Genomic DNA, 26,391 nt, shown 5'->3' with positions numbered 1-26,391 from the left:
GGGAGATGCTGCAATAGCAATATGATTTATTTGTTACTTAATCACAGAAAAGTCACAGAAGCAAATAATATTCAGCACCATTTAAACAGCTGACCTGCTACAGATAAGAATGGAATTGTTTTTACTTCAGCAAAATTTTATTTCTGCAAAACATTAAGTCTATAGTGAGCTAGTGATGAAACCACTGAAAAGTAAGAGAAGAAACTAGTTATGTAACCTTTTTGTTCTATCAGTTTCCCTTAAATAAGTCTTAGTGCCAATAATTCCTGTGCAGAACCCTGTTACCCACTGTTTATATAGCTGAAGGCAAGCATATCTTGGAGCTGTTGCAGAGGCATAGCCCTTAAAGGCTCAGGAGCACTTGTTTCCTGGCAAGAAACACTTTCAAATAGGCCTGTGCAAGTGTCTTCTTGGAATTTTATCTTCACCTTCGTTTCTTTCCCACAGATGGTTCCTTGAACAGAAAGATCTTAAGGAGGATTTTTAGAAGAAATAATGTTTTCCTTTAAAGAAAAAAAAAGCAAAGAAACAATCAGTAATAGAAAAAAGTAAGAATGCATGGTGCTGGCTGCTTTTCATTCTGCACTCAAGACTGAAAGTTTCCATTCCCTGTTCACTGTCTCTAATAGCTAGATTATCTCCCACTCCTTCTCCAGCTTCTCTGACTCATCTGCCAGTGTTGTGTTTGGAGAGCTCCTCCAGTTTCTCCTCTAATTTGCTATGGGGTGCCACAGAAATTTGTTGTCAGCCATCATCTCTTTATCACATCAAATAGTCCCACCTGCAAAAAAATCCAGCTAGCATCTCTAGGCACTTTTTTCACAGGTCTTGTCGTCTCTCTGCTCTGACCAAGTCATTCATCAAGTTAGTGCCCTTGTGGTTATTTAAACATCAGCTCCAGTTCAGCATGACTAAAAACCAGGATTGTAAATTTTCTTTCTATTCAGTCATTTCTTGACATCTACAAAAAACACCACTATTCTCGTAGGAAGCGGGCAGGTTTGACTGGAAGTCTTCACATTGTGGTAATATATGAATCTCTCAAACATCTTCTTCACGTGATCTGTGATTTAACCTTTTCTAACAGCCACCCTTCCAGCCAGTATACTTCTTCAAGGTTTAGCCATCTCCCTTGCTGTAATATCCCTTCCCCATTGCCTTCACAAAGGCAATTAAATTCTCAATTGTACTCACATGGATTGAAAATACTGTTTTAAAGATAACTCTGTTGAGCCATAATGTTCACTATCAAATCTCCTTTTTTTTTCCTCTCAGAATAGAAAAATAGACATATTTGGTATTTTTGCACAAATCCACTTACATCAAAGTATGTTTGCTTAGTAAACAGCATATGTGGAAAATACCAAGGGCTAACAACTGTAGGTACAGAACAGTAAAGTTGTCATTCTGCATATGGCTATGTAAGCTCATTGAAATGACACTAAAGAAGGAAGGGGAAACAATTAGTCAATTTTTTTTTCTAACTAGAAAAAACAGAGAAGTAATTAGAATAATCTAGAAGAATAATATACAAATTCTCAATCACTGATATCAGGAACGAAAAAAAACTATCTAGATTTGTCAAAAGATTAATAGGACTAAAACGGTTAAACTGGTATCTTAACTCCATGGAAGATGAAACTTACTGTTTTCCTTATTACTTTATTTGCCATAAGAAAATGCTTCCAAAAATTATTGAACAGAGTTGTTCTTATGAATTATGCTAGAAACCATGAGCCAATTCTTTAATGTGCATTTAAGAATAATGGAAGGAATAAATAATTAATAACACATACAATGTAGGGGTTTATCTAGCAGATAATGGCCCACGAAAGGAAGAGTTTTATTACATTAGGGAATCAAGTGAACTACAGTTAGTCTAATGGTTAAAGCATTAAGAGTATTTTCTAGTTCTCCACCAGTGCTGCTTATAAGTAGAGGACTGAACCTTGTTTTAGTGAAAAGCATATGAAAACAAAAATTACTCAAGGGATTAATTTAGCCCAGAGATCTGTGATCTGTTCACCAATGCTTTTTGTGGGGATACCCACAGTCTGTCTGATTCTTTTCTGAATTGTGGAGGAGAAATACCAAGGATTCTTGGAATGATTTTACTTGTAGCCATTACAGGTAAAATCACCAGTCAAATTACAGGATTGAGCCCAAATTACCATCCAAAGACATTTTCAACATTTTCAGCAGGACTACTCCTAATGATTTGCTCTAGCATGTATCATCACTACGTTGTCAAAGCTGGAAGTATACAATTTTAACCAAGTAGGCCTTGGGCAGAAAAGAAGTCATATGAATGTGAAGTGTGTGGTAACAAAAATCAAAGAATATTCATTAGTAATTGAGCCTCGGAAGATAATGAAGACTTTCAACTGTGGTGCTATACTTTTCTTCAACCAAAATTGGCACTGGCCTCCAGAAAGGCTTGCTTTATGCTATGCAGTACTTTAAATGTAGTCTGCATAAGCAAACAAAGGGGAACAGTACTTACCACTTGCCAAAGAAATTAAATGCAATTATCAACATTCATTTCATGTCTCCACTGGCCCTCTCCCCACCTCAAAAAAAAAAAAAAAAAAAAATCACAATAGAATACATTAACCTCTGGCCTGCTGGAATTTTATCTGACAGAAGTCAGCTTTGCGATGCTGAGAATTACCCACAAACACACCGCTGTGTAATATGAACAAATCTACAACATGGTGTTTTCCCAAATACAGCCAAGATAAGACCTATCACAGACTATAAATGCACCACAGGCCAAGCTGGCGCAGTGTTAAGAGCTGCAACCCCCAAGTTGTGGCACCAGTTTCCTGGCCTGGAGCCCCCAGCTCTGGGCCAGGTGCCCCCACTCCTCACCACACCAGAAGCGTTGGTGCCTTGGACCAGAACAGCCAACGTGAGAAGCACCTGAGTTGCCAATTACTGACACTGCAACTACAACCTTCTTGGCATCTAAAGCATTTAATTCTTGAGTTATGTTGGAGCAGGGTCTGCACTTAGACTTTGGCATCTTTCAAAAGCAAGACAGGAGGAAGGAGAGGTCCTCTCAGCAGCTAAACAGGTTGAGCTTAGACCTGGAGGGTCCTGAGGACAACACTGAATCCCTACCTGGCACTTCCTAGGAAATTCCCTTCGTCACCAGGCCAGAGGCTAGCTGGGAGGAATGCCTTTCATTGTGCCTGCTGAAAGGCTGTTATTCTGAACAAACTAATCGACATTCACTGGGCCAGGGAAGCAAGGCATCACTTTGCAATGCAACAATTAGGGTACCTAGCTGGGAGCGGGAAATTTGAATTTCAATCCCTGTTACAAGACTGCTTTTCTAGCCAATTACCATATAATATTAAAGTACACAAGCAACCAGTAAGAGTCAGGGGCAGAAACGGAGTTCATTCCCTAATAACCTATTCAAAACCATCCATTACCCTGGATACCAACAGGGCACAGACTTGGCCATCCTGTGCTGCTGCATTTTTACTGCTATTGATACTCAAGTTACCTGGTACTATTTCAAATTGTTTGCACCTGCTGCAATCATATCTATTATTAAAGACGGACATACACCCACCTCAGGGCAGTTTTTCTTTCCAGCCCCTTCCGAGGCATTTTGGAGCCTACTCCTGACTAACTCCTATTGACAAGAAATATGGAAAGAATACAAAAAACTGTCTGTTACTCCATTTCTTCCCTTTCCCACCTATTGTGATATTCACCCCTTGCTCTGGTCTCTCCAATTCTTTCCCATGCTTTAGTCGTCTTTGCAGTCATGGTTACCTTCCCCCTCGTCATCCTTTGCCTTCCATTTCTCTTCCTCATGTCAATTTTTTCCCCTTTCTTCCCTCTTCTTTTTCTTCTCCTTTCCTCCTTTTTCAATATTAAGTGCCACGATACTGCAGTCTTCCTCCTACATCTATGAAACTCAAAATGCATGGACCAGAAGAGCTGAGGAGGGGGAAAAAAAGGCAGAGAAGCAAAAGTCATTTCATGGCTACTTAGCCAGAAAAGAAAGGGCTGTCGGGAGGTTTTGATCAGAACAACTGTTTTCCAACAGCTTTTGATTAGAATCCCAGGAAAGGGACTTCCAAGAGCAAATGATGCAAAAAATGTAAATTATACAGACCTCAGTGGCCTCTCTAGTTCCTTCTCCTTCCTTGCATTGAGAGTCCTTGGCCACTTTGAAATCCTCCTTGATGAGATTTGACAAAATTTTCCACCATGTAGTGATTTCAACTATCGCCATCAACCTGAATACCACCTCCCAGGTGGGAAGATTTTAAAGGAATGCCAGTGCAACTGTTCCTGAATTCCCTCATTATTATCTTACTTTAAAAGAATCCAAGTCTCTGGTTTTTAAATTTATTTTTTTTTCCTTGATTACTGCTGGCCTAGACAAACAACAAAACCGGGAAAAATGAAAACACCACTGGAGTGGAATGGTTGCAGCGAACGCTGAATGAACTGTGATCTTTGGTGGGATAAAGATCAACAGGACAAGCTTTCAGCTGTAGCGATCAGTCGATACTTTCCAGACCATCCCCACCGCGACAAAGACAGAGGCATTTTTAAGTTTTAATTGAGATTAGCCTCGATATGTACAGTTGGAGCCATGCCTGTGAACTTTGCTAAAAGGCTGGCTGTGTAAACTATCTAGCACTCAGTTTCACACGAGCAGTAATCTAATGACACCACAAAAATCTGACGATGTCCCTCGCTCCACACGTCCAGCCGCAGCAGCGGACTCCTGCCAGGGTGCTCCTGCTGTGCTGCTGAAGGGTTTGCCTCCCAAGGCCTGGAGCACCCAGCAGACCCTCACTAAAGATCGGCATCGTTCCCTCTCGGGGTGTCCAAGTCTTGTGCAATGCTCAGTCTTGTAGCCCAAAAGCTCTCTTGCTCTTATCCGGCTCACTAGATTTGCAGTCACGTGCTAACTGAAAGCCCACGCGTAACGCTACTGACTGCAGCACGCTTTGGACGAAGCCCATAAAGATGGGCGAGATTGCTTTTCATGGATGGGAATAAAATATTTTGTTTGTTACTACTAACGTAACCACAATAAAAACAAATAGTTCTCTTTCATGTGGTGATGAAACAAAGCAATCATGCTGTATTCCTTTTTTAATTATTAGGTTGAAAGATTCAGTGTCTTCCTAGCATGTTTAATTCTGAATCATATTCATCACGTATATAAATAGCCAGCAACTGTATATAGTAGCGGAGGCTGGAGGGGAAGGTCAGGGAATTAGCTTGGTGTCAAGAAAGCATTTCCTATGGAGTCACCAAATCTGTCCTGGACACAGACTCCGACACCGGCACACAGCGAGCCTGAAGGTGGCCGTGCCCTCGTGCACCAGACACGCCGGGTAAGCGTCCCCAGCCTTGCTGGCATTTGAAGCCTTCTGCTCCTTGGACACCGCATACACAAAACTTACTCTTTGGGGCTTTGTAAAGATGAGTAAAAGATTTTCCCTCTCTGCCTCCTATTACGGGCAGCACCACCAACTGGAGACTCCGCTTTAGTGCCGAATCCCCCGGCATGGGGTCAGGGAGACTGCCACAAGGTGCACCTTCCTCACCGAACCCCCCCCGAGAAGACAGATCCCAGGGCGAAGCGTTGGCTCTACTACCACTCAAATCCAGGACGTCGAGCACAAAGATGCGCGGAGCCACTGCAGCAAGTAGTACCGCGGAGAGGGTGCTAAAAGGCAGAGTTAGAGTTGCAGCCAGTCACTACTAAGCTCAAACATTTCGTATGTGGTTTGCATTTGTAAACTATTGCGCATAAACGCAAAGATTAGCACGAGTCCGGCATTGCGCAGCTTAGGCCACCAGGAAAATTAAGCCAGAACCTCCTGGGATTTTTTGTTGTTGTAACCTGGACATTGCCTCCGTGTCGCTGTGCCGTCTCGCCACCCTCAGACCCGTGACAGCTCCCAGCTGACCTCGCAGGAACAAGAATGCGGCCGGTCCTGGCCTGCCGCTCCCCGGGGCTGATCATTTCCCCCAGGCCGGGCCGCCGGGCCCGAAGGCAGGGGCCGGGCCCTCCAGCCACCGGAGAGCTCCGGACTTACCACCCCACGCGGTTTAAAAATTCCGGGAAGGTTTTGTCGTCGTCGGTTGTGATTTTGAACCAGCGCACCTCGCCTGGCTGGGGCAAGGTCACCGGCTGCCCGTGACCACCTGCCCCGGCCCGGCTGCGGGGAGGGCCCCCCCGTCCGCCGGGCCCCGCTCCGCCCGGACAGGCGCCGGCACCGCCGACCAGCCCCGGGGGGCGACGGCCTCCCCGGGCGCCGCCGAGCGCCCCTGCTCCTCGCTCCCGCGCGGTATTTTTAGTCGCTGACCCAGTTCCCCCGCTCAGCTACCTGCGCCTCCCTCGCCGCCCGCCGCAGCGCGGCCGGGCCCCCCCGGGGCGGGCGGCAGCCCCCACGCCCCCGCCGACAAAAGCACCGCCCAGGGGCGGCCCGGCCCCGCGGCCCGGCGCCAGGTGAGCGGAGCGGAGCGGGGCGCGGGGCCCGCTGTGGGGCAGGTGCGGCCGGAGCGCCGTTGCGGGGCCTCGCTCGGGACGACCCGGCCCGGCCCGGGAGGGGGCGCGGAGCCGCTGGCGGGGCGGCGGAGGGGCGCAGGGCGGGCGGGGGAGCGGGAGCCGCGCACGGCGCCGCGGGCTGCTGCGGCCGCCCCGGCGCTCCCGAGGAGCGGGCGGGCTGGGCGCGGGCGCGGCGCTGCCGGGGCCTCCGCGGGGGCGGCAGTGCCGGCGGCGAGCGCGGCCGCGGCGGTTCGGGGCAGTTCTCTCCTGTGTGACCCGGCTACAAGTGAGGGGCGGCGTGTAAGCGCCGGCGTAAGTACCGACTTCTTCTTTTTAAAAAGTATTAGTTTTTTTTGCCGCCGGTGCCCCAGCGCGGGGGCGGCCGGATAACGGGGCGCGGAGCGGGGCCGGCTCTGCCCGGGTGCCGAGGTGCGTGGCCGGGGAAGTGGGTCAGTGCCGCGGCCCGGGACGGCCGCCGCTCTCTGCTTCCCTTACTTGCTGTTCTCTTTCCTTTTTGGCGCTTAACCGGCTGCCGCGCTCCCGTGTGCCCCGGGCAAGGTGCGGCTGCCCGAGCCGCAGCCCCGGTAAGGAGCACAGGTGCAGCTGCAGCGAGGTCAGCTCTGAGGGGCCTTTCCGCTGGGCTGAGGGGTCGAAACTTCGGGGGGCGTCAGTCGTGCGTTGCGGTTTTTTTATTTTTAAAGATACGGAAAATGTACATCGCTGGCGTAGCTTATTTAGCTAGTTGAATGCTGACATCATGTTTGAAATGTTTAAAATCTGATAGAGCTTGCTGCTGTGCACCCAGGCGGCTTTGGTCCTGCAGTATGAGCACTAACACTCTTGAGACTTTAAAAGAGTATCTTTAATGCTCGCTCCTCCGCTTGCTGCTATTTATACCATGCAAGGTTGGCAAGGAGAGGAGAGCCTGCGTTTGAAAAGGACATTGAGCTTAAACTTGATACCATTGTGCCAAGGCGAGAGTGCAGATATTTAAAATAAAACAAAACAAAACAAGCCCCAGCAAACATCCCCCTCAAAACAACCCAAGTCCCGTCCGTGTCCCGTCCCGTCCGTGTCCTCCCCCCCCCCCCCCCCCCCCGTGCTTTTCTAATTCATTATCAAAGCTGAGAACGGAGCATCCCTGTCTCATTAGGGGTATGTAGGGTCTTTCTTCAGACACACCTCTGACAGTCTGCCACCAGGACTAAAGCTGTGGTTTAGTGTGTTTGCTTGTTTGTTTGTTTTATGCCTGTGATGTGATGGACAGTACAGCTGGTTAAACCCCACACCAGGGGTTATCTAAAAGATGAAGTCTCACACTGTGGCAGATACATGACTTTCACTTAGGTAAGATAAATTGTTAGTGGTCATTGCCTATGCATTCTGAGGTTGGTCACAGTCTAGAAGCAGCTGTAATGTGAAGTATTGTTAATACTAAGTCGAACAAATCAGGTGATACTTAAACTATTGAATAGATATGGTTAATAATTTTCTTCCTTCTTTTCCTAAATGAAGTCAACACACAGTAATACTTCTCTCTCTAAAGTGAGGAGAGGTAAGCTTTTCATACAATGAAACTTTTTTTTGTGGGAACAGAAAAGCTTTAACCTGCTTAATTTATATCGCTGAGATTTTCAGAGTGGATAGTGGTGACCAATATGATGGAGTTCACTGTCAGGATTACTAAATAAGACAGAGGTATTAGAAATTGTTTATTCCTCGTGACACGCACCGTGCTCCTGTGGAACTACAGTGATGCATTGTAGCGGCTGGCTCGCGTGACTCCATACCAGCCACTGGGGCTAACTGAGTTCTCCCAATGCTAATTATCATGGGTGAGCAATAGGTTGCTTTTTGAGCTCTGTTTTTATGGAGCTTAATTGTACATGTGGTAACAAGGCTGTATTTAAAATTCACGTAGTCACTTTTAGACTATTGTAGAGTTCTGATTTCTGGCTGAGATCAGGCTGCGTCAGAACTGTGGCTAAATAGTAATAATAATAATCTGGTAACTCTGATGCTAAAGCTTTACCTAGCATACTTTTCCATCCAGGGTAAATGTGATTCTGTGTGTAAAGATTCCAAACCTGAAAATATTTGAAAAAATGTTAGACTTTTAGTAGCTGGCACCTTAAAACTGGTTTTCTGGTATCTTTTTTGAGCAATTGAGATTCAGTAAATAGCAAGCCTTACTGTTGGATGCATAACTGTTCTGGTTCTCATGTGTTTTAGTCACTTCTGAGGTATTGATTTCAGCTGTAAGACTAAGTCTGCAAAAATGCAATGTAAAGGCCTTGACAAAGTCAAGAATTGACAGACTAATGGCATTCTAAATGCATTTGGGGCTCCTATTTCTAACTCTTGCATTTTGTGGTTTCAAACTTTTGTCTGTAAGCATGTATGGAAGAAGTGGGTTTCTTTTTTAGGAAGAGCCAAGATTCTTGCACAGAGGTGGATTATTATGAAAAATGTCAACAATCAAGAGGCTGCTTTTTTTTTTTTAAATTGTAGGACTTAGCATTGGGCAGCAATCTGACATGTCAAGTAGCTCATGATCTCAGCAATCTAGCGAAATAATTGCTTAGACATGGAATAGAAACTGTGGAATGCAGATTAGTCAGCTGATAGTGTGGGACTGATTTTATATATATAAAAATAAAAACATACATATGCTTTTATATATATGCATTTTATACATTATAAATGTATACATTATATATATATATGTGATATGTTACATAGTCATATAAAATGCTGAAGTATGCCACTGTTGTATGATGATTGTGTGATATTGAGAGATACCTATGTGAACGAAAGGGCTACGTGAGGTATGACCCAGCAGAAACTGCTGAAGTGATTGCCTACCCCAAAGGCCCTGTCTCTGGTTAGGTAATTTTATTCTCTTCATTCTATTTCATAGTATATCCCTATTTACTGTTTAACTGTGAAAATCAAGCCCTCTTAAAGTTGCCTTTATCCCTTGAATTCAGAGGATTACCTGGCGAGTTTGTGGTATGCTGAGGCTGTGCAGTAGTTTGGAGTTAAAGCTGGACAAGGTTAATGTTCTTTATTCTGCTTTACTTGATTTCTTGTGGAAAGGGAAACAAGAATTAGTGCTTCTTCAGTGTTTGTGAAGTGTAACTGGCTGTTGTACAGTTTCTTTTAAGTGAACATAAAAGTGAGAATGATAACAGCCTAGTTCTCTTTGAGGGAGTGCTTGCACTGTGGAGTGTTTTCCTTTTCCTAATTCATGTATGAAGATGTTTTTAGACTCCGCAGTTGCTCTGATAGAGGCATGGGAAGAGTTATTTTCTGCTTTCCTATTTTCTCTGTTGTCACTGAGATTATTCCACAAAGTACATTGGCTATGCGTAGGTATACTTTATCACTTAAAAGATCAGTGCTATTTGATAATTTTCTTTGTCTTCTAAGTGACAAAAGAATATTAATTATGAGTCTTAGTTTCCTACACTAGTGGGCTTTTTCCAGTACTAAAAAGTTATGTCAGGACTTAACTTTCCACTGAACAGTGTGATTTTTTTCCTTTTTTTTCCCCTGTTCCTAGCACCTATACTAACTCCAGTTTTATTTCATTGACTTTTCCTTCCCTCGGATGAATTGCATTAATCCTTAATGATTCTGGCACTTTTCTGCTTAAGTTACTTACCTCAAACTGCTTCAGTTAGTATCCTGTTCAGTTTTTATATCAGGAGTAACTGAAGCTGCTGTTAGCAGATGGCCGTGAAGCGATCTGTGTATCGCCTGCTTGTATCAACTCTCCATTTGCTGTTGTTGTTCCTCTTTAGATTGTTTCCATAGGTCTGTCATTTTGTTTGACTTTATCATAAAATTTATTTTAGCTCTTCCAGTTTACCGCAATCTAAATGCTAAGTTGCCAATGTGCTCTCGGCAATCTTCAAATATTTAGAGATTTCACAATTATTTTTCTTTTTGGAATCTTAAATATCTTATTTAAAAATGGACATAGCTCACTTCTGCGTTTAACCTAAATGTGGATACACGTTACCATGCACGTACATGTCCAGGACAGAGTACTTGGGAATTCTGCAGGGAAATGAAGCTAGTGCACTCAAAGCACTGGGAGTCAAGATGTTGTAACCCACATTGGGTTTTGATGAACTGGTTCCAACTGCAGATCCCACTGAATGTGCATGTGGTGGTTGTCTTTCTGCTTAGAGTGGTGGTGGTCATCAGCTGTACAGCAGACTCCCTGAGGTGGGGTAAAACAATCTGAACGTGTGTGGTGTAGTGCTTTATTCTAATGGTTGGTATTCCTAGTAACTCTAATACCTTTTACTGTGTACTCTGTATGCCATCTCTAACAGGAAGAAACAAGAAAACCTTGCTTCCAGAGCCAGCTTCCCTGCTGTGTTTGCCTCATTCATGTCAGTGAAAAAGGTGGACAGGCCTTTTTAAAGCAAAACCAGGGCTATTGAAAGAGAAACTTTCAATACTGTGAAAAATGTTTGTAGCTATGTTAAGTAACTCTGGTTTTTCCTTGTTCTTCTGGCAATATATGAAGTCTGTATGTAAAAGTCCAGTATCCTGGACTTGTTAGTTTAGTTTGATGGCATCAGCTGACATCTGTGAGGTCTGGATGGAGTGACCTGTGAAATGGTGCTCCTTCTTCTGTTGTGAGATCAGCTGTAAATCTACACAACTGGCCAAAAAAGAAATGCTTTTAGTCATTGTGCTCCTGAATGAGTGTGATTGTACTCTTGGATGAGTGTGACTATTTGGTGCTGGGAGTATTACAGACCTCTGTTTTGCCTCCATTGAGCTCTAGTTGGAGGTGTAGTTGAGGCTACTGGAGAGAGATGCTGACCGGTCATGTCTATAGTGTTGAACTGCAGCAGACAGAATAATCTTGTCTGAAGAATTTAGAAAATAGGAGGATTTTGCTGCACTATTATTCCAGGAGGGTTTGGGAACTAAGGATGTGTATGCCAATGGGCAGTCTGATAGAGTTGTGGTAAAGAGCATGGGCTGGTAGATAAATTGCTGTGAAACAGGAAAGGCTACAAACTTGTCCATCAGCTATGGTTTGTGTGCCCATTCTCACAATAAACACAATGTACCTTTTTTATTTTACTTGGTGTTTTACCTGTATGCTCCTAGGGAGTCAAATGTGATTACTCTTACTAGAGAAAGCTAAAGGTAAGATAGTTGTGGTATTTCAAGACCATGATGTGGGACCGCTTTTAAACTGGAGATAGAAATGGAAGACGCTGCTGACACTGGCTTGTGCATAGCATGCATCCTGTTAATGCCTCTTCTGCAAGATTTGTCAGTTCTTGGACAAAGTTTGAGGTGCTTGCTGTTAATATCTGATTAAAATGTTTTAGTGGTAGTGAAATATTTCATTTACTGTGATTACTAGAGATACTTGAAATACCAGTGGTGTGACTTTAAAAGGGAAGCGATTGCAGAATTACTTTCTTCGAGTTTGCATTTTTCTTTAAAAAATGCTTTAATTTACAGAATTACGAATTGGCTGGGAGATACCTTTGGAAGTCACTTTTTCCAGGCTCCACATCAAAGTAGGACTACTGCCTGTGCTAGATCAGGTCAGCCATGGCAGGGTCTGGCTGAGTCCTGAAAATCTCTGTGGATGGAGGTTCTGTAACCTGTTTAGCATAGTCTAGCAAATGACTTTGTTCAAAGAAAGAAATAACTTGAACTGGGATGGCTGATGAGCCATTTACAGGATTACAGGCGAGGAATGTTACAGAAGTCAGTTGGCAATTGTACCCACTTTTGGGTTTTGGTACTGCACTCTTTCAGGTTAAATGCAAAGAGACCTTCAAGGAAATTGGTCTAAAGTAAGCTGTTGGTGCTCCTTGCCTCTAAAATTACACTGCTCAGATGGTTCACCCTGTCGCTGTGCAGGGCCCTAGCTCTTTATTGCAGCTCCAAGTTGCAAGAATATCATAGTTCTACCTGTAGGTGCTGTGCAGTTCTTAGAATGCTGGGTCCTGCCGTGGGAAATTTTCATACGCTCCCTTTGAGATTAGTTGCCTGTCCTTTCATCCAATTGAAGCTGCGATGTGTCAGATGTCCTTAGAATTGCTTTTAGCTTGGGGAAAAAAAATCTCCAAGTTTTCTGGGAGAAATTAACAGGAAACTTGACTTTTTTTTAGTGGTATATGGGTAAATGGTGAGAAATTGGAAGACTGCTTTGTGGATATAAGTACAAATAGCTTGATAAATAAGTATCCTGCAGAAAAGTGGCATATATACAGTGTGTAAACTTGGAAGTCTGTCTGTGCAAGCTTTATTTAAGGTTTCTGGAGTTCTGCTAACCTGTGCTAGGTGGTGGTCAGTATGGCTTCCAGTCTGTGGAGCAAAAGCTGCGTACACAGGTGGTTGTTACTTGTAAACTGGGTGTCCAGTTTTGGAGAAGTATAAAGGATTGTTTGATTGGAAATTGTCAAAATTTGGCATGCTTTTCACTTTTTTTTTTCCTCCTGCTTATTTTATTAATTTTGGTGTCTTGAATTCTGTGTTATTTAGTGTCAGTTCTCTGTAGCTGCAGTATTCTGTACTGGTAGTTTTCTCACGTGTGTCTTGGCCTTTAGGTTGCTTGATTAAAAAGGCAGCTTATGGCAAATTCATTCACCATGAACATTTGGAAGTAACTGGGGTAGGTATTCCTCTTGGGAGACGTTGATCCATAAACAAAACCAATATGCAGTATGCATCCCAATGTTAGGATTATTTATATCAATACTAAAACATTAATTCACCATTTAAATTATGAATCAACATAAAACTTCCTGTAACAATATCAAGACACTGTCCTGTGCTTGAATTTCTGTGATGTTCTTTTGAGAAAAATTGAAGAATAACTTGATATTTGGTTTGAAAGACTTTTAAAACTCCTCTCTGCCACAGACAGTGCTGTTTGGAGTATCATGTCATCTGCAGTGGTGTCATTTGGAGATTAAACGCTTCATTTGATGGAGTTTTACCTGTCACAAAGCATGAACTTTCCTGACATCTTCATTACTAGCCTTATTTAAATGCTTGTTAAACCTTCTGCTGATTTGCACTGGTTCTGTTCATACTTGAATAGTGCTCTTTGGGGTTAGCAAACCCAAAAGTCACACTTTTCAGAAAACACAGCTTTTAGTGAGTCCTCTTCTATCAATTAAATCAGTTTATAATTTTCCCAGAAACTGGAGTAATTAAGTGTGATCAAAAATGAACTGTTCCATCTTGATTTGTTGGCCCAGATCTGTCTGAAAGCTGGCTTGTGTTGGTTGGGGAGCTGGCAATTAAACACATCAAAGCTCAAATAAAACCAAAACCCACTAGGGTGAGAGGACAGGTTGTTTGAACAACTATTTCTTGCAGCAAGGTGTATGCAGTATTGGGGTTTCCACTTTGTGGAATGTAAAAACCAACTTTTGTTGATGATCTGTCTTTGTTCCTGGGAGTATGCATTATGCACAGCATTGGACTGAAATAGTGAGCTTGGTCAGCTGGTCTAAGAAATAAGCACTGAAATTATGCTCTCATGCTGTTATTTAGCACAGAGATCTAATCTGGCTCGTTAGAAAAGTTTTTGCAGAGATTGGACAACTGCATTCGGCATGCTTGACAAAGCCTCTCCTGTTGTCTTTAATGCCATGTACAGTTCTCAGTGTAAGGCTCAGTGCAATTTGTTACAGGTGTTCCTGTCCTGTGTGTTTTGTTTGGGGTTTTTTGGGGTTTTTTTGTAGATACTTTGGTGCAAACCAGGTGGTGCTTTGTCCGTCTTTGACTGTGGACTTCATGATTCCCTCTGAAAGGCTTGGCAGCTTTTGGTTTTGCAAACACGCTGGTGTTCAAACCATTACTCTACGGCTCCTTTTCCGCTCTTTTTTCTTCTCCCTCTCCCCTGGGTTATTACTTAGGGGAGAAGAAAAAGAGGAAAAGGAATGCCTGTATTCAGCTGCTCCTTTCCACCTTGTGGACAGCAATCATTCAGTCCTGTGTGTACGTGATTATTTCTGACTCATAGCTGAAGCTCTTGATGGTCCTGTGGATTCTTTGTTGACGCTGGCTGTCTAAGCATGTGAAGAGTTTCCCAGTGATGCTGTCTCCACTGAGTCCATCTCAACAGTGTTGCATGGCAGCGTAAACCTCACCTTTGATATTGCTTGTTTATGGCTGGCTGATGAAGGCCACTTCTGGATGTACTGACCTAGTGGTTCTTGGCACTGTAAGCAGGCTCTGTCTGTTGCAGCACTCTCTCATCTGATTTGTGCACTCGTTATTGCTTTCCTCCCATCAGTAGTCAAGGATCTTAAAACCATTACTCCGTGCTTGACTGTTATCTAATCTTAGGAAGCCTATTGATTGCAGTATTCCACTGTTGCAACGCTACCTAATTGCGTGGCTTGTCTGCCAGTTTCGCCTCTGCAAGACACCCTTGATGCTGACTCAATAGTTTTATTGCATTGTAGATATCTAGGAGATATCTGTAGAAATTTGGTGTTTCTTGATGCCAGTACTATCTGGACAACTCCCCGTGTCAGGTATGCTCTCTACCACATGTTTGTAACTGGGCAGCCTATATGGTGTTCCTATCATCTCATAAGTTTGCAGGAGCTAAACGCTATTGCAGATTTCCACTAAAGAGAATGCTATTTTGTATATTTGTTTTATTCCTCATTTAGTGATACAAGCCAGACGTATGGCACTTGGTTCTTTTATCTTTCAAGCAGGTGGAGCATGGACTGTTTTTATTGTCTGTGAAATCTCATCCTTTTCAGGTCTCTATTACCAGCAGCTGCCATCAACAGTGTGAAGGTACTGGAAGAAAAGCTGCTGATATGATTTGTAGTTCATAGAGCAGCGTGTGTTATCACATAACATGTGACTCAACTTAATGAATTTGTTGCCAGCATTGTCTTTCTGAGAAGTACTCTTCCCTCACATAATAGAATACTTATCATGCACTTTTTTGGATGCAGTGAGGGTCCCCTTATTTGATGCTCAGTTGTAGGTAATCAGATTTTTGTCAAGTTTGTATCTACAGGTGAATTGCTGGAGTTCTTCCTTTGCCAGCTTTCCCTAAATGAAAGGAATTTGTCACAGATATTTTGGTCTGGTTGTGTCCTTACTTGTGTCTCAGTATAAAAGTGTGTCAAAGCTACAGATCTCCCCTGTAGTGCAGCTGTGTTTCCTCTACTTTGTTTTGTGCTCATAAACAGTTCATAAGACCTGTTCAGGAATTGTTATAGCTGAGTGTTATGAAACTGAACTGTCTGGGTGTTGTCTCCTGCTATAGTAATATAATCAGCCAGAGCCTTGATGCCAGAAGATGATAATGGCTGTTTCTGCAATCAGCATGGGTTGTTGGCCTTGGGCAGCTGGATGCCTTTAGGCATTTGCACTCTCAGTATCTGCCTAGAAGGATGGCATAAGCTTGCCAAGCAGTTAGGAAGCTCACTTACTTTAGTGTGCTTGAATCTGTAGTTGCAGAATAAATGTTCTTGCTCTGCACCAACTCATCTAATGAATACCTTCTTCTGATACTCATTTGGAGTTGTGCAGTGCGCTGCTTCACCTAAGGTTTCTTCGTCCTTGGTGTTAGAACATCAAGGAGCTCCAAAGTAGAACAAACCTTGTGAGCTTGACAGTTTTCTCAGGAGATTATAAAGGCTCTTGGTCATCCACTTCATTATGTATACTGCTCGTGGTGAAAGTTTGCTTCTACCTTATTACGCAAACACACAGATCAAGATATCTGAGTGGTTTCTGTATGTGATTAGGAGTCATCATTACCTTTCTTTTCCTGCCCTGAACTTATTTGAGTTTCTGTACTATGGATTTCATATAATAGTGTCCTGCTGCTCAGCAAATGGGCTCCGAAGTCAAATACCATAAAGCAAGTCTTTTGTGTCACAAATTTCTCATAAGTTTCATAATGGTTGTATTGGGCATAACTAGTATTTATTCGTATTTCTCTGCTCTAATAGTGCTGTGTCTCAACACTGAAGATGTTAGTAAATCTGGTTCCAAATTTCAGCTGGCTTGAGGTGGTGGTTGGTTTAATAGCTCAATTGCAAGGTGATAATTGAATAGCAGCTGTCTTCAGTTTCCTAGATGAGGAGGCTGTATCATTACACCTTCTGAAGTCTTGCTAAAAGCTGCCTCAACTGAAAGAGGTATTGCAGCTTTAGCCATTACTTTAGCAAGAAAAGCATTCAGTGTGCTTTTTTGTTGTTGTATTGGACTAGTAGCTTCCCTGCTTGCCCTGTAGCCTGTTGACTGGGTGCTTCAAGCACTAGCCAGTGAGACCTGCCATATTAGTTTTGGTCTCTGTATTTTTTTTTCAGCATATGGCTTTTTCCACCCGTCCTAGCCTAGTGGCAATCAGTACTGTAATTCTTTCCCGCTGTGCCCAGCTGTCTTTATAGCAGTGTCTCCTGTAAGCTGAACTGTTGACGTCCCACAGGCCACTGCACTGTTGTGCCAGTGTATAAGCCTTACTCTACAGTAATGTGTAGTCACAGACACGCATTTGTAAAAAGTCACTTTTTAGACAAATAAGTGCTGTGGAGCCTTGAGAGGAGTGACCGTAATGTACCCAAACCTGAGAATAGCGAAGGTAATGAACTGCAGTGGTTAGAACAGCCCTTCTAGCAGAATGCTTGATACTTAGTGGTATAGCTTGGCATGTGGGCATGCCTCCAGCCTTTACTCTTGTGTGGGGTACCCTGTAGGTAAGTTGTCATCTAAATATAGGAAGCCTGTGTAGTGCTGTTCCCCCCCCCCCCCCCGGGCTATTTTCACTGTAAAGTAAGTGGGAAAACTTTGTCTGCTACATGGTCATTCCATCATAGGCTTTCAGATATTTCCAGTTGTTTACCTTTCTTACTGAAGGTATGTGGAAGCTAGGTGGAGGACTTTGGGATCAGTGTTTCTGTTCTCTAATCTGTAATGGGATGCATATCATTGATAAAAGAAGTCTGGTTCTGTAGAGGTCATTCCGTAGTATCCACATAAGTTATATTTAGAGCTTGTTTCTATCTGATTGGTGTCAGAGTAAAGCTACTGTTACAAACTGCTTATTTATTTATAAACACAGCGTGAATGCCAGCTTCCTGTAGAGGGGCAGCCTAGAACTTTGTTCTTAAAATTGGGGGGGGGGAAGGTTTCTAGGAAAAAAAGAATGCAGTTGCAATGTGTTCTTGATGGCTGTTTTGTTTTGCCAACCAATGGCTTAATATAAAACTAGTTTTATGCTTGTCAAATGTAAATATAGCCAGATGCTGTAGAGAAGTAGGTTTCTCAATCTCCAGGACTAATCATGGTCTCCAGGTAGCAGAAGGTGGCTTACAAAACAGTTGCAAAAATAGCGTGCTGGCTCCTTCGCTGCACCTCTTTGGCTGATCTCCCTCTCCCCCCCCCCCCCCCCCCCCCAAAAAAAAATTTAAAAATGTAATATTTGTGTTCATCCCATTTCTTATTTAATTGTGAGTGAACAATTGTAATGGTGCACAAAGGTGCAGATCCTTGAATCTCTTAAATGTTAATGGCCTTTCAGTGTGTATGGTTTGTTTTCTGTTTTCGTTTGAAAGACAATTTCAGAGAAATCTTAAATGGCAAATTCAAATTCTTTTTTGCCTCAAAATAACATTGAATAACTGGGTAATCATACAACCTATTAAGAAAAGTGTAGCAACCCTGTGCTTGTTCATTTGGCTTTTAGTTGTCTAGTATTTGTTTTGTAAATGTAGACATGAGCTCAGTGTTGTGTTTTTTAGTGTTGTGGTGTTTTTTTTTTTCTTTTAAGCGCTTGCACTATTTTCTTTTTTTTCATTGTTGCAGAGAGATATTTAAAGTTTGCTTTATTTTGACTTCTAGCTGTCTGTGTAGAATACTGCTTACTACTGTTTGGTAGCTGGGCTTTGATGTAGAATAACTGAAAGAAAACTTGCCTATGAAAGCTTCAAAACTTCTTTGAGTTTTCTAATGCAAAACAATATCATTTTTAAACATAAAGATGAATCTGTGGTGCCAGAAGGGGAAAATGTCATGTAATGTGCGTGTGTCCATACTTGCAAAGAGAAGTCTGACACTGAAGCAATTATGAATACTCCAGTAACTTTTCCGTGCTCTTCAGCTCTTCCAGAAATCACTTTCAGAATGTGGCAAAGTGGCCTTTGTACTCAACTACACTGCCTGGAGAACAAATTTAATCTCTCTGGACTAACGGCTGCCTTTTCACAAACCAGTGACTTCGAGGTTAATGTTTAAATATGTAAATGGCTTTGGAATATTGCCACTTAAGTAGAACAGCATGTGCTTAACCCTGAGACTCACAGTTCCCTGGGTAGCAAAAAAAAAATAAAATAAAAAAAAATTACTCCGTAGTGCAGTGATCTGGTAACTTCAAAGATTATAATTTAAGGCTAATCCTGAACAAGGGTATTCTAAAAGAGGACGATCAATCTGATTTTCCTGGTTAGCTGAGGGGAAGGGTATTTTTACAGATGGTATCAGAACTTTTTAGGTGGGTGAAAGTCCAGTATAAACAAGGTGGTGTAGACTCTGGTAAGAATAATCCTAAAAGATACCGATCTGCATGTAGGAATTTGAAACTTGTTGAAAACTGGGTAACTTGTTAAATTTGGATAACTTTAGTTTTGGTTCTCTTTGTTTGGGTTGGAATGCCAGGGTTAAGCAAAGGTTTGATGAGCGTAAAGCTCAAACTTAATTTGGGAGTCTCGGTACTTATGACTTAAAATGGAAAAAAATAAAGAAGAAAGCCAAGAGCAATTGCGGCATTCTTTAGATGTCTAGTGCTCTTTACCTTAATCCGGAGGACTGTTGCCTGTGTCTGGAAGAGAAGTGGGAGCTTCAACCCTGGGACTGCATCTCTAATCCAGTCTTACTCTGATGTTAAGCTTACCAAGAACTCTGCTAAAAGTATCGCTCTTGGGAGAGCGCTTCCTGCCTCTTGTGCCAGATGATGCAAACCCAGGTTTTGTGCCAAGTATCCCAAGTATTTTCTATTAGTGGCCAGGTCACAGCCATGCTGCATTGGTGACTGGATGCTCTCTGCAAGTTGAGGGAAGAAGTGTATAAGGTGTGCTGAGATGAGCCTGGCTGAGCAGAGGGAGACAATTTTCTTTCCTCATCTTGCTTTGTTATACAAATCTCACATTCAAGTTAAACAAGTATGTGAATTTTTCAACATGTATAGGTGTGAAATCTCACACTTAAGAACTCTTAATGAAAATAATTACAAATTCCATAACTTCAAGCCTTTGAAATAAATATTTGAGGTTACAACAACTTCCCAGACAAACTAGTATTTGCTTAACTCCGATTAAGTTGTCTGGTATTTGTATTTCAGCATAGAAGTGAAATACTCTGGGCCAGTGTTAGAGTTAATTGCTTGAGCTCATGTTTGCATATCCTAAAGAAAGGAACAATGCTGCAAATGGCCAGCACAGAATTAATACATCACATATTATAATGTGACTTCTGTGGCTTAAAGGGGGGTGGTGCCTAAGTAAATGGTTATGAAATATGTACAGTGCGAAAAAGCATCCTCCTGTCAGCAGCAGGAGTGCTACAACTCTAGAACTAGTATGAACTACTTACTCTTTTCTGTCATCCGTGTCAATAGTTGGAGACAAAATTTTATGATGATTTAATGTATTTGGGGATTTCATTATAAATGAAATTTCTGCTTAAACAGGTGTTTCACTTGCCATCCTGGGAAGGGAAGACAGACATGCTTTTGGTTGACCAGCCTCCTCCTTCATATCATCTGCTGGTGGTTCAGAGGAAAAGGGAAGATCAAACTAAAAAAATCGGAGTTTACTTTTGAGTGCTTTACAGATGGATAATAAAATGATAATCTGTGTTTCATCCAAGAAATAAGACGGTAAATACCTCGCCTAGAAAACTTTTAGTAGGAGCTTTAGTACACCTTCCTTTTAAGAAGAAATTTTTAAATCTTACTTCTGAAGAAAAAAGCTCTTTTCTAACCCTCGCGTGTTAAGTTGGATGAAGGAGAATGGTATATTCTGACTGTCAGCTCAACTCGCAGAAGCTTACAGTGATCTCTGCCTGGTGCTGCTGTGTGTAGTCAGCTTGCTCTGGCAGTGTTCTTTACCGTCCTTACTCAAGGGAAAAGACTCTAGCAGTCGAAGTGGTAGGCAAACAGTTTGAGAAACCTGTCCAAGAAAGCATGCAAGTTTAATCACTTGACAAAATACGAATGGATGGGTCAAACAGAAGGTAAATTTGGATCTATGTTGTTCTGAAGGGGAGAGGAGAAGGAGGGAGGGTGGTTGGTGATCACTTTTTTGCAGGGAGGTCTTTGGGCTGTATTTAAATAGAGTGAAGGAATGTTAATCTCCATGAGGGAGATTGTCATGAGCAAAGTGGGGAGTAATAAAGGAGAAACATCTGCCCACAGCTCAGTATTGACTGATCTTGAAGAGCAGCCTTTCCGAAATCTTTTGTCATGACCAAGCCATAACAACTTCAAGTAGTGACCCAGGAAGGTCAGGTCATGGCGAGGTGATGGCAGGCTTGGCACAGCAGGGGAGGGGTGGCCTAAATGTGCAAGCTTCAGCTGGCGATGCTTTTATTTTGGGGGTGGTGGTAGCACATGGTTGTTAAAAGCTGCTCTGTCCTGTGCGCCAGCTGAGCAGCAGCAGGGCTTACCACTCAGTGAAACTGCGAATGGAGAATGCTTGTGGTGCTGAGGGGGGTCTCTTTCAAACTGGATATCTTCCTGGTCAATGGATATATACTTACTGCTTTAGTTACCTCTGATTTCTGTGGCGTTTTTGGTTGTTTTTTTTTTTTTTTTTATCTGAGAGATGATTATAACCTGCAGACAGCTATTCCTATTCTGCAAGTGCTTCTGTCTGCTTTTTCATTAAATTTCTGGTGCAGTGTGTTTTTCTGATAGTAACGCATTGAACTGGGAGGCAGTACTTGAGGCATTGAGATGGGATCTCAGTGACAAGCTGTGTAGTGCTTAAGTCTTGCCTCTTCCAATATTGTCGTCTTCCACTGGTAACTCAGCAGAGCTGTCATAGGCTGTGTGTTAGATGGAGTTTGAAGCCCATTGCCATCCAGATAACTTTTGCAAGGCTCTTTCAAGAACAGAAAGAGGCTTGGATTTGACAAATTAGTTCGTTTGACACCTCGAAGCACTTTAATGCTACAAAGCTGCTTGGTAGAAATTGTCATCTAGGAGCATGGGATAGCTTAAAGAGTTGTTTCCTGTTTTCAGAGCAAGCATTTTATTCATTTAGCATCTGTTAAAGGATGTCTTGGTAGTGTAAGAGTTTTCATGTATTTCTCTGTAGGAAAAAGAGTTAGTTGGTATTCTATACCTTCTTTTAAGGATGGTGCATTATTAATTCTCATTTATAATGGAAGAGAACTGCATCATTTCTTGTAATACTTGCATATCGCCAACAGGATGTTAGATTCCTAACTTCTTTTTTCAGAAGTATTAAAGGTTGTTTTTTTTCAAATTTCTTTAATTTTGTGACCTTTTAAGAGCCTTCAAGTTGGTTTCATTTTTCATAGCTTGAAAACCCAGTCATTTAACTGAATAAATTAAATGAATGGAGAGAAAGTTCTGTTCAGAAAGAGAAATTATTCTGAAATGTTTAACTCCTCAACTCTTAAGTTTGTGTACCCAAAGCCAGTGGTTTGTCTGTGTTTAGAACATTGGCAGTGAGCACGTGCCACTTGAATGTCTTAATTTGAATGATGAATATATTACAGTGGAGTTTAATATAGCTGTCATAATTTCACATTTAAATTGACTTTGTTAAAATGTATTTGTTTATTGCAATTCTTTTATACCCTGGGGAAAGTAATACTTTCAGAGGGTGAAAGTAACCTTAAGACTGTTTTACATAGCTAGTATATCCTAGCTTTCCTTTTTTTTTCCCCTCTTACTTTTCTTGCAATGCTGAATTAATTGAAAAGGCTAGAGTAAATAGGTGTAACAGCAAATTGTACACTTCTAGGGTAAATCTATGATGTGGTTAAATTAATTGAGTAAAGAGAAGTCTGCAGTTCAGCTTTTTGGAAGCACCATATTCATCTTTCCTTGCCTGTAGCAGACAGAAGTAAGAGACTGTGGTTTATGTCACTTAAAAAAGGTGAGGGAGAACTGTTAGTTCTGTAGGGCAAAAATGAATAATTGTTTGATGTATTGCAATATGACTTTTCCAAACAACTGTTCTTTCCTTGGGCTATCTGAAGGTAGGCTAAGATTAAATTTGTCCAGACTTTTTAATAGAAAATGGTCTTCTAGGGTAACTGTTTGTTTTAATTTGTGATGCATGGGGAAAGGACAGTGGCGGGGCAGGTGGAAAGACCTGCATGTCCGTGGGCGCTTCTCTTTGTGACTCGGAGTGCGGGGCAACATTTCCCCACCCTGGCGCCTGCACGCTATGAGCTCTGAACATCCATCTCCTTGTGGAGCCCTGTGCAGACAGCATGGGTTGTACTGTGCAAAATCTCCTGGGCACTGTAGCTGCTGTGGAGTAAGTTTGTAGCCTGGCTCTATTTGAGTTGTGGTAGCCCACAGCTGTATGAAAATAGCAGTTTGGTTTTTTTTTTTTAAATCTTATGAGTCCCTCAGTAACAGAAAGGGGAGTTGAACAAGTCCATCCTTCTCTCGTTCCAAGCCTGACAGGGCAAACCAGTTGCTTGCTTTGTTGAACAGAGCTCTTGTCCCTTGCTGTAAATAAGGTCTGAAGCATTACAGAAAACACCTCTTTGCAAGTATCATCTGTGAAGTTCTTGTCAAACCTGCTCTTAGGACGTGTTGCTAGCACGCAGGGAGCTTTTGATGCAGTGCTGGCAGAGAGTCTGAGGAAAATTCTTCAGCCTGAGCCTTTTATTGCTGCGTGGCTGAACTGATCTTTGAAATTTGACATCTTGTGAGAGGACTCTGTATAGTCTGGCTTCTGCGATTTTGTTTTGTTTTTGTTTTTTTTTTCTTTCCCCCTTAATCTTACTGATTGCTTGTGCTCTGATGTATGCCACTGAGGAGAGCTTTTGATGACTAATCTAACTCAGCCTCAACTTGTTTCTTTCAAAAGGTTTGTGCTTTGACTATTGTAAGTAGTTTGTGGTGTGTCTGTCTTTCCCCCATGCCCTAGTGTGAGATGCTACTGTATTCCAAATAATTTTCCAAACTTATTACTTGAAGTCGTTTATTCCATAAATACAGAAGCATGCTCTTATATGTGGCTCTTACAGTTTATTCTTTGCTACTTGGAGGATAATAAGATTACTTGTACTTTCTGAAGCTGTGTGCCTAAATGTAGTCCAAAGTAAACCTTTTAGTTGCAAAAATTACATAGAAGCTGGTCATCTTTGTGAGGGAGGTTTGGTAACTTCTATCAAACGATGACCACATACTGTCATTGATTTAATGTTCCCTGGTGTTCTTAATTTAACAGCTAAAACAGAAGTATTAGTGGCTTCCACAATTAATGCTAAAAACATGCCAGGCTGGGAGAGAAATGCCAAAAAAACCCCTGCAAGTAGTTTCCAGATGTTGCTGACACATTATTTCCTGGAAGACTGGTTGATGTGTTGGCAAAACTAGTATAATATGCCATTTTCTTTTAAAGTTTGGGAAGAACAAACAAGTTGCAGTTCTTAAAATGGAGAGTTGGGGATGATAAAAGGTCTCACTTAGTGACTTTTTTTGGTGTTCTCAGTATTTGAGGTGATCTTTGATCATTGATTTTAGCATGCTAAGGCATTGCTTTTTTGTCTGTCGCTATCTTTAGCTAAGTTAAGATACTAAAACAGGAGCTACCAGTATTTGATTTCTAAAGAGAAGGGAAGTTCTATCAAACTTCTAAAGGTGGTAAAGGAAATCTAATGTGTTTCTCCTTGGGGGTGGGGGGTGGGGGGGGGGGCGGGGAGGAGACCTATGCCTAGAATGGGAAAAAATAGGAAATTAATGTAGTAATGTAGAATCATAGAATGGTTTGGGTTGGAAGGGAGCTTAAAGATCATCTACTTCCAACCCCCCTGCCATGGGCAGGGACACCTTCCACTAGACCAGGTTGCTCAAAGCCCCATCCCACCTGGCCTTTAACACTTCCAGGGATGGGGCATCCACAGCTTCTCTGGGCAACCTGTTGCAGTGCCTCACCACCCTCATAGTGAAGAATTTCTTCCTACTATCTAATCTAAATCTACCCTCTTTCAGTTCAAAGCCATTACCCCTTGTCCTATCGCTCCATGCCCTTGTAAAAAGTCCCTCTGCAGCTTTCTTGTAGGCCCCCTTCAGGTACTGGAAGGCTGCCATAAGGTCTCCCTGGAGCCTTCTCTTCTCCAGGCTGAACAACCCCAACTCTCTCAGCCTGTCCTCATAGGAGAGGTGTTCCAGCCCACTGATCATATTTGTGGCCCTCCTCAGGACTCACTCCAACAGGTCCATGTCCTTTTTATGTTGGGGGCCCCAGAGCTGTAAGCAGTGCTCCAGGTGGGGCCTCACGAGAGCAGAGTAGAGGGGGAGAGTCACCTCCCTTGACCTGCTGGTCGTGCTTCTTTTGATGCAGCCCAAGATATGGTTGGCCTTCTGGGCTGCAAGCACACGTTGCCAGGTCATGTCGAGCATCTCATCAACCAATGCTCCCAAGTCCTTCTCCTCAGGGCCGCTCTTAATCCATTCTCTGCCCAGCCTGTCTTTGTGCTTGGGATCGCCCCGACCCATGTGCAGGACCTTGCACTTGGCCTTGCTGAGCTTCATGAGGTTTGCACAGGCCCACCTCTCAAGCCTGTCAAGGTCCCTCTGGATGGCATCCCTTCCCTCCAGCATGTTGACTGCACCACATAGCTTGGTGTCGTCAGCAAACTTGCTGAGGGTGCACTCAATTCCACTGTCCATGTCGGCAACAAAGATGTTAAACAGCGCTGGTCCCAATACCGACTCCTGAGGAATGCCACTCGTCACTGGTCTCCACTTGGACATCGAGCTGTTGACCGCAACTCTGAGTGCGACCATCCAGCCAATTCCTTCTCCACCGAGTGGTCCATCCGTCAAATCCATGTCTCTCCAATTTAGAGACAAGGATGTCTTGAGGGACAGCGTCAAATGCTTTGCACAAGTCCAGGTAGATGATGTCAGTTGCTCTTCCCTTATCCGCCAACGCTGTAACCCCGTTGTAGAAGGCCACCAAATTTGTCAGGCACGATTTGCCCTTCGTGAAGCCACGCTGGCTGTCACCAATCACCTCTTTATTTTCCATGTGCCTTAGCAGAGTTTCCAGGAGGATCTGCTCCACGGTCTTGCTGGGCACAGAGGTGAGACTGACAGGCCTGTAGTTCCCCAGGTCTTCCTTTTTCTCCTTTTTCAAAGTGGGGGTTATGTTTCCCCTTTTCCAGTCAGCGGGAACTTCACCGAACTGCCACTTCTCCTCAAATACCATGGATAGTGGCTGAGCAGCTTCATCTGCCAGTTCCCTCAGGACCCGTGGATGCATCTCATCAGGTCCTATGGACTTGTGCACCTTCAGGTTCCTTAGATGGTCTCAAACCTGACCTTCTCCTACAGTGGGCAGTTCTTTGTTCTCCCGGTCCCTGCCTTTGCCTTCTGTGACTTGGGTGGTGTGGCTTGAGCACTTGCTGGTGAAGACTGAGGCAAAAAAGTCATGGAGTACCTCAGCCTTCTCCATATCCTGGGTAACCAAGTCTCCTGTTTCCTTCCAGAGAGGGCCCACGTTTTCCCTAGTCTTCCTTTTCTCACCAACGTACCTATAGAAGCTTTTCTTGTTGCCCTTGATGTCCCTGGCCAGATTTAATTCTGTCAGGGCTTTAGCTTTCCT

The 26,391-nt window shown here is 42.9% G+C and overlaps 3 protein-coding genes across 7 annotated transcripts in view; 2 read left to right on the top strand and 1 right to left on the bottom strand.

The window, feature by feature from the left end:
• The window catches only part of FGL1 (fibrinogen like 1), a 47,711-nt gene extending 43,171 nt beyond the window's left edge, over positions 1-4,540 (top strand). Inside the window, exon 10 of one of the 2 annotated variants that reach the window (XR_015699622.1) lies at positions 4,405-4,505. Coding sequence is in view for 1 of the 2 variants with exons in the window: in XM_087736200.1 (XP_087592326.1) it covers positions 4,405-4,479 (75 nt within the window). In the remaining variant the exon portion in view is untranslated. Of the gene's footprint in view, positions 1-4,404 lie in introns of both variants that reach the window. The other variant, XM_087736200.1, reaches the window with a different exon arrangement.
• Positions 5-25,454, bottom strand: LOC148051405 (uncharacterized). The gene is made up of 6 exons (XM_087736591.1): positions 25,397-25,454; positions 6,084-6,348; positions 4,136-5,710; positions 3,790-3,957; positions 2,504-2,570; positions 5-503 (listed from the first exon to the last, which is right to left on the bottom strand). The coding sequence occupies exons 1-3, from the start codon at positions 25,452-25,454 to the stop codon at positions 5,281-5,283; spliced, it is 753 nt and encodes a 250-aa protein (XP_087592717.1). The 3' UTR covers positions 5-503; positions 2,504-2,570; positions 3,790-3,957; positions 4,136-5,280.
• Positions 6,398-26,391, top strand: part of MTUS1 (microtubule associated scaffold protein 1) — a 131,436-nt gene continuing 111,442 nt past the window's right edge. For 2 of the 4 annotated variants that reach the window (XR_015699620.1, XM_087736185.1), the window contains exon 1: positions 6,722-6,847. The gene's annotated coding sequence lies outside the window, so the exon portion shown is untranslated. The other 2 variants (XM_087736189.1, XM_087736187.1) reach the window with 2 other exon arrangements.

The sequence above is a fragment of the Nipponia nippon genome, unplaced genomic scaffold, assembly GCF_047370975.1.
Source record: "Nipponia nippon isolate SJK-2023a ecotype South Korea unplaced genomic scaffold, ASM4737097v1 scaffold_6, whole genome shotgun sequence".
Classification (NCBI taxonomy): domain Eukaryota; kingdom Metazoa; phylum Chordata; class Aves; order Pelecaniformes; family Threskiornithidae; genus Nipponia; species Nipponia nippon.
Note: the sequence above shows the minus strand (reverse complement) of the source record. Positions and strands in the feature narration are given on the sequence as shown.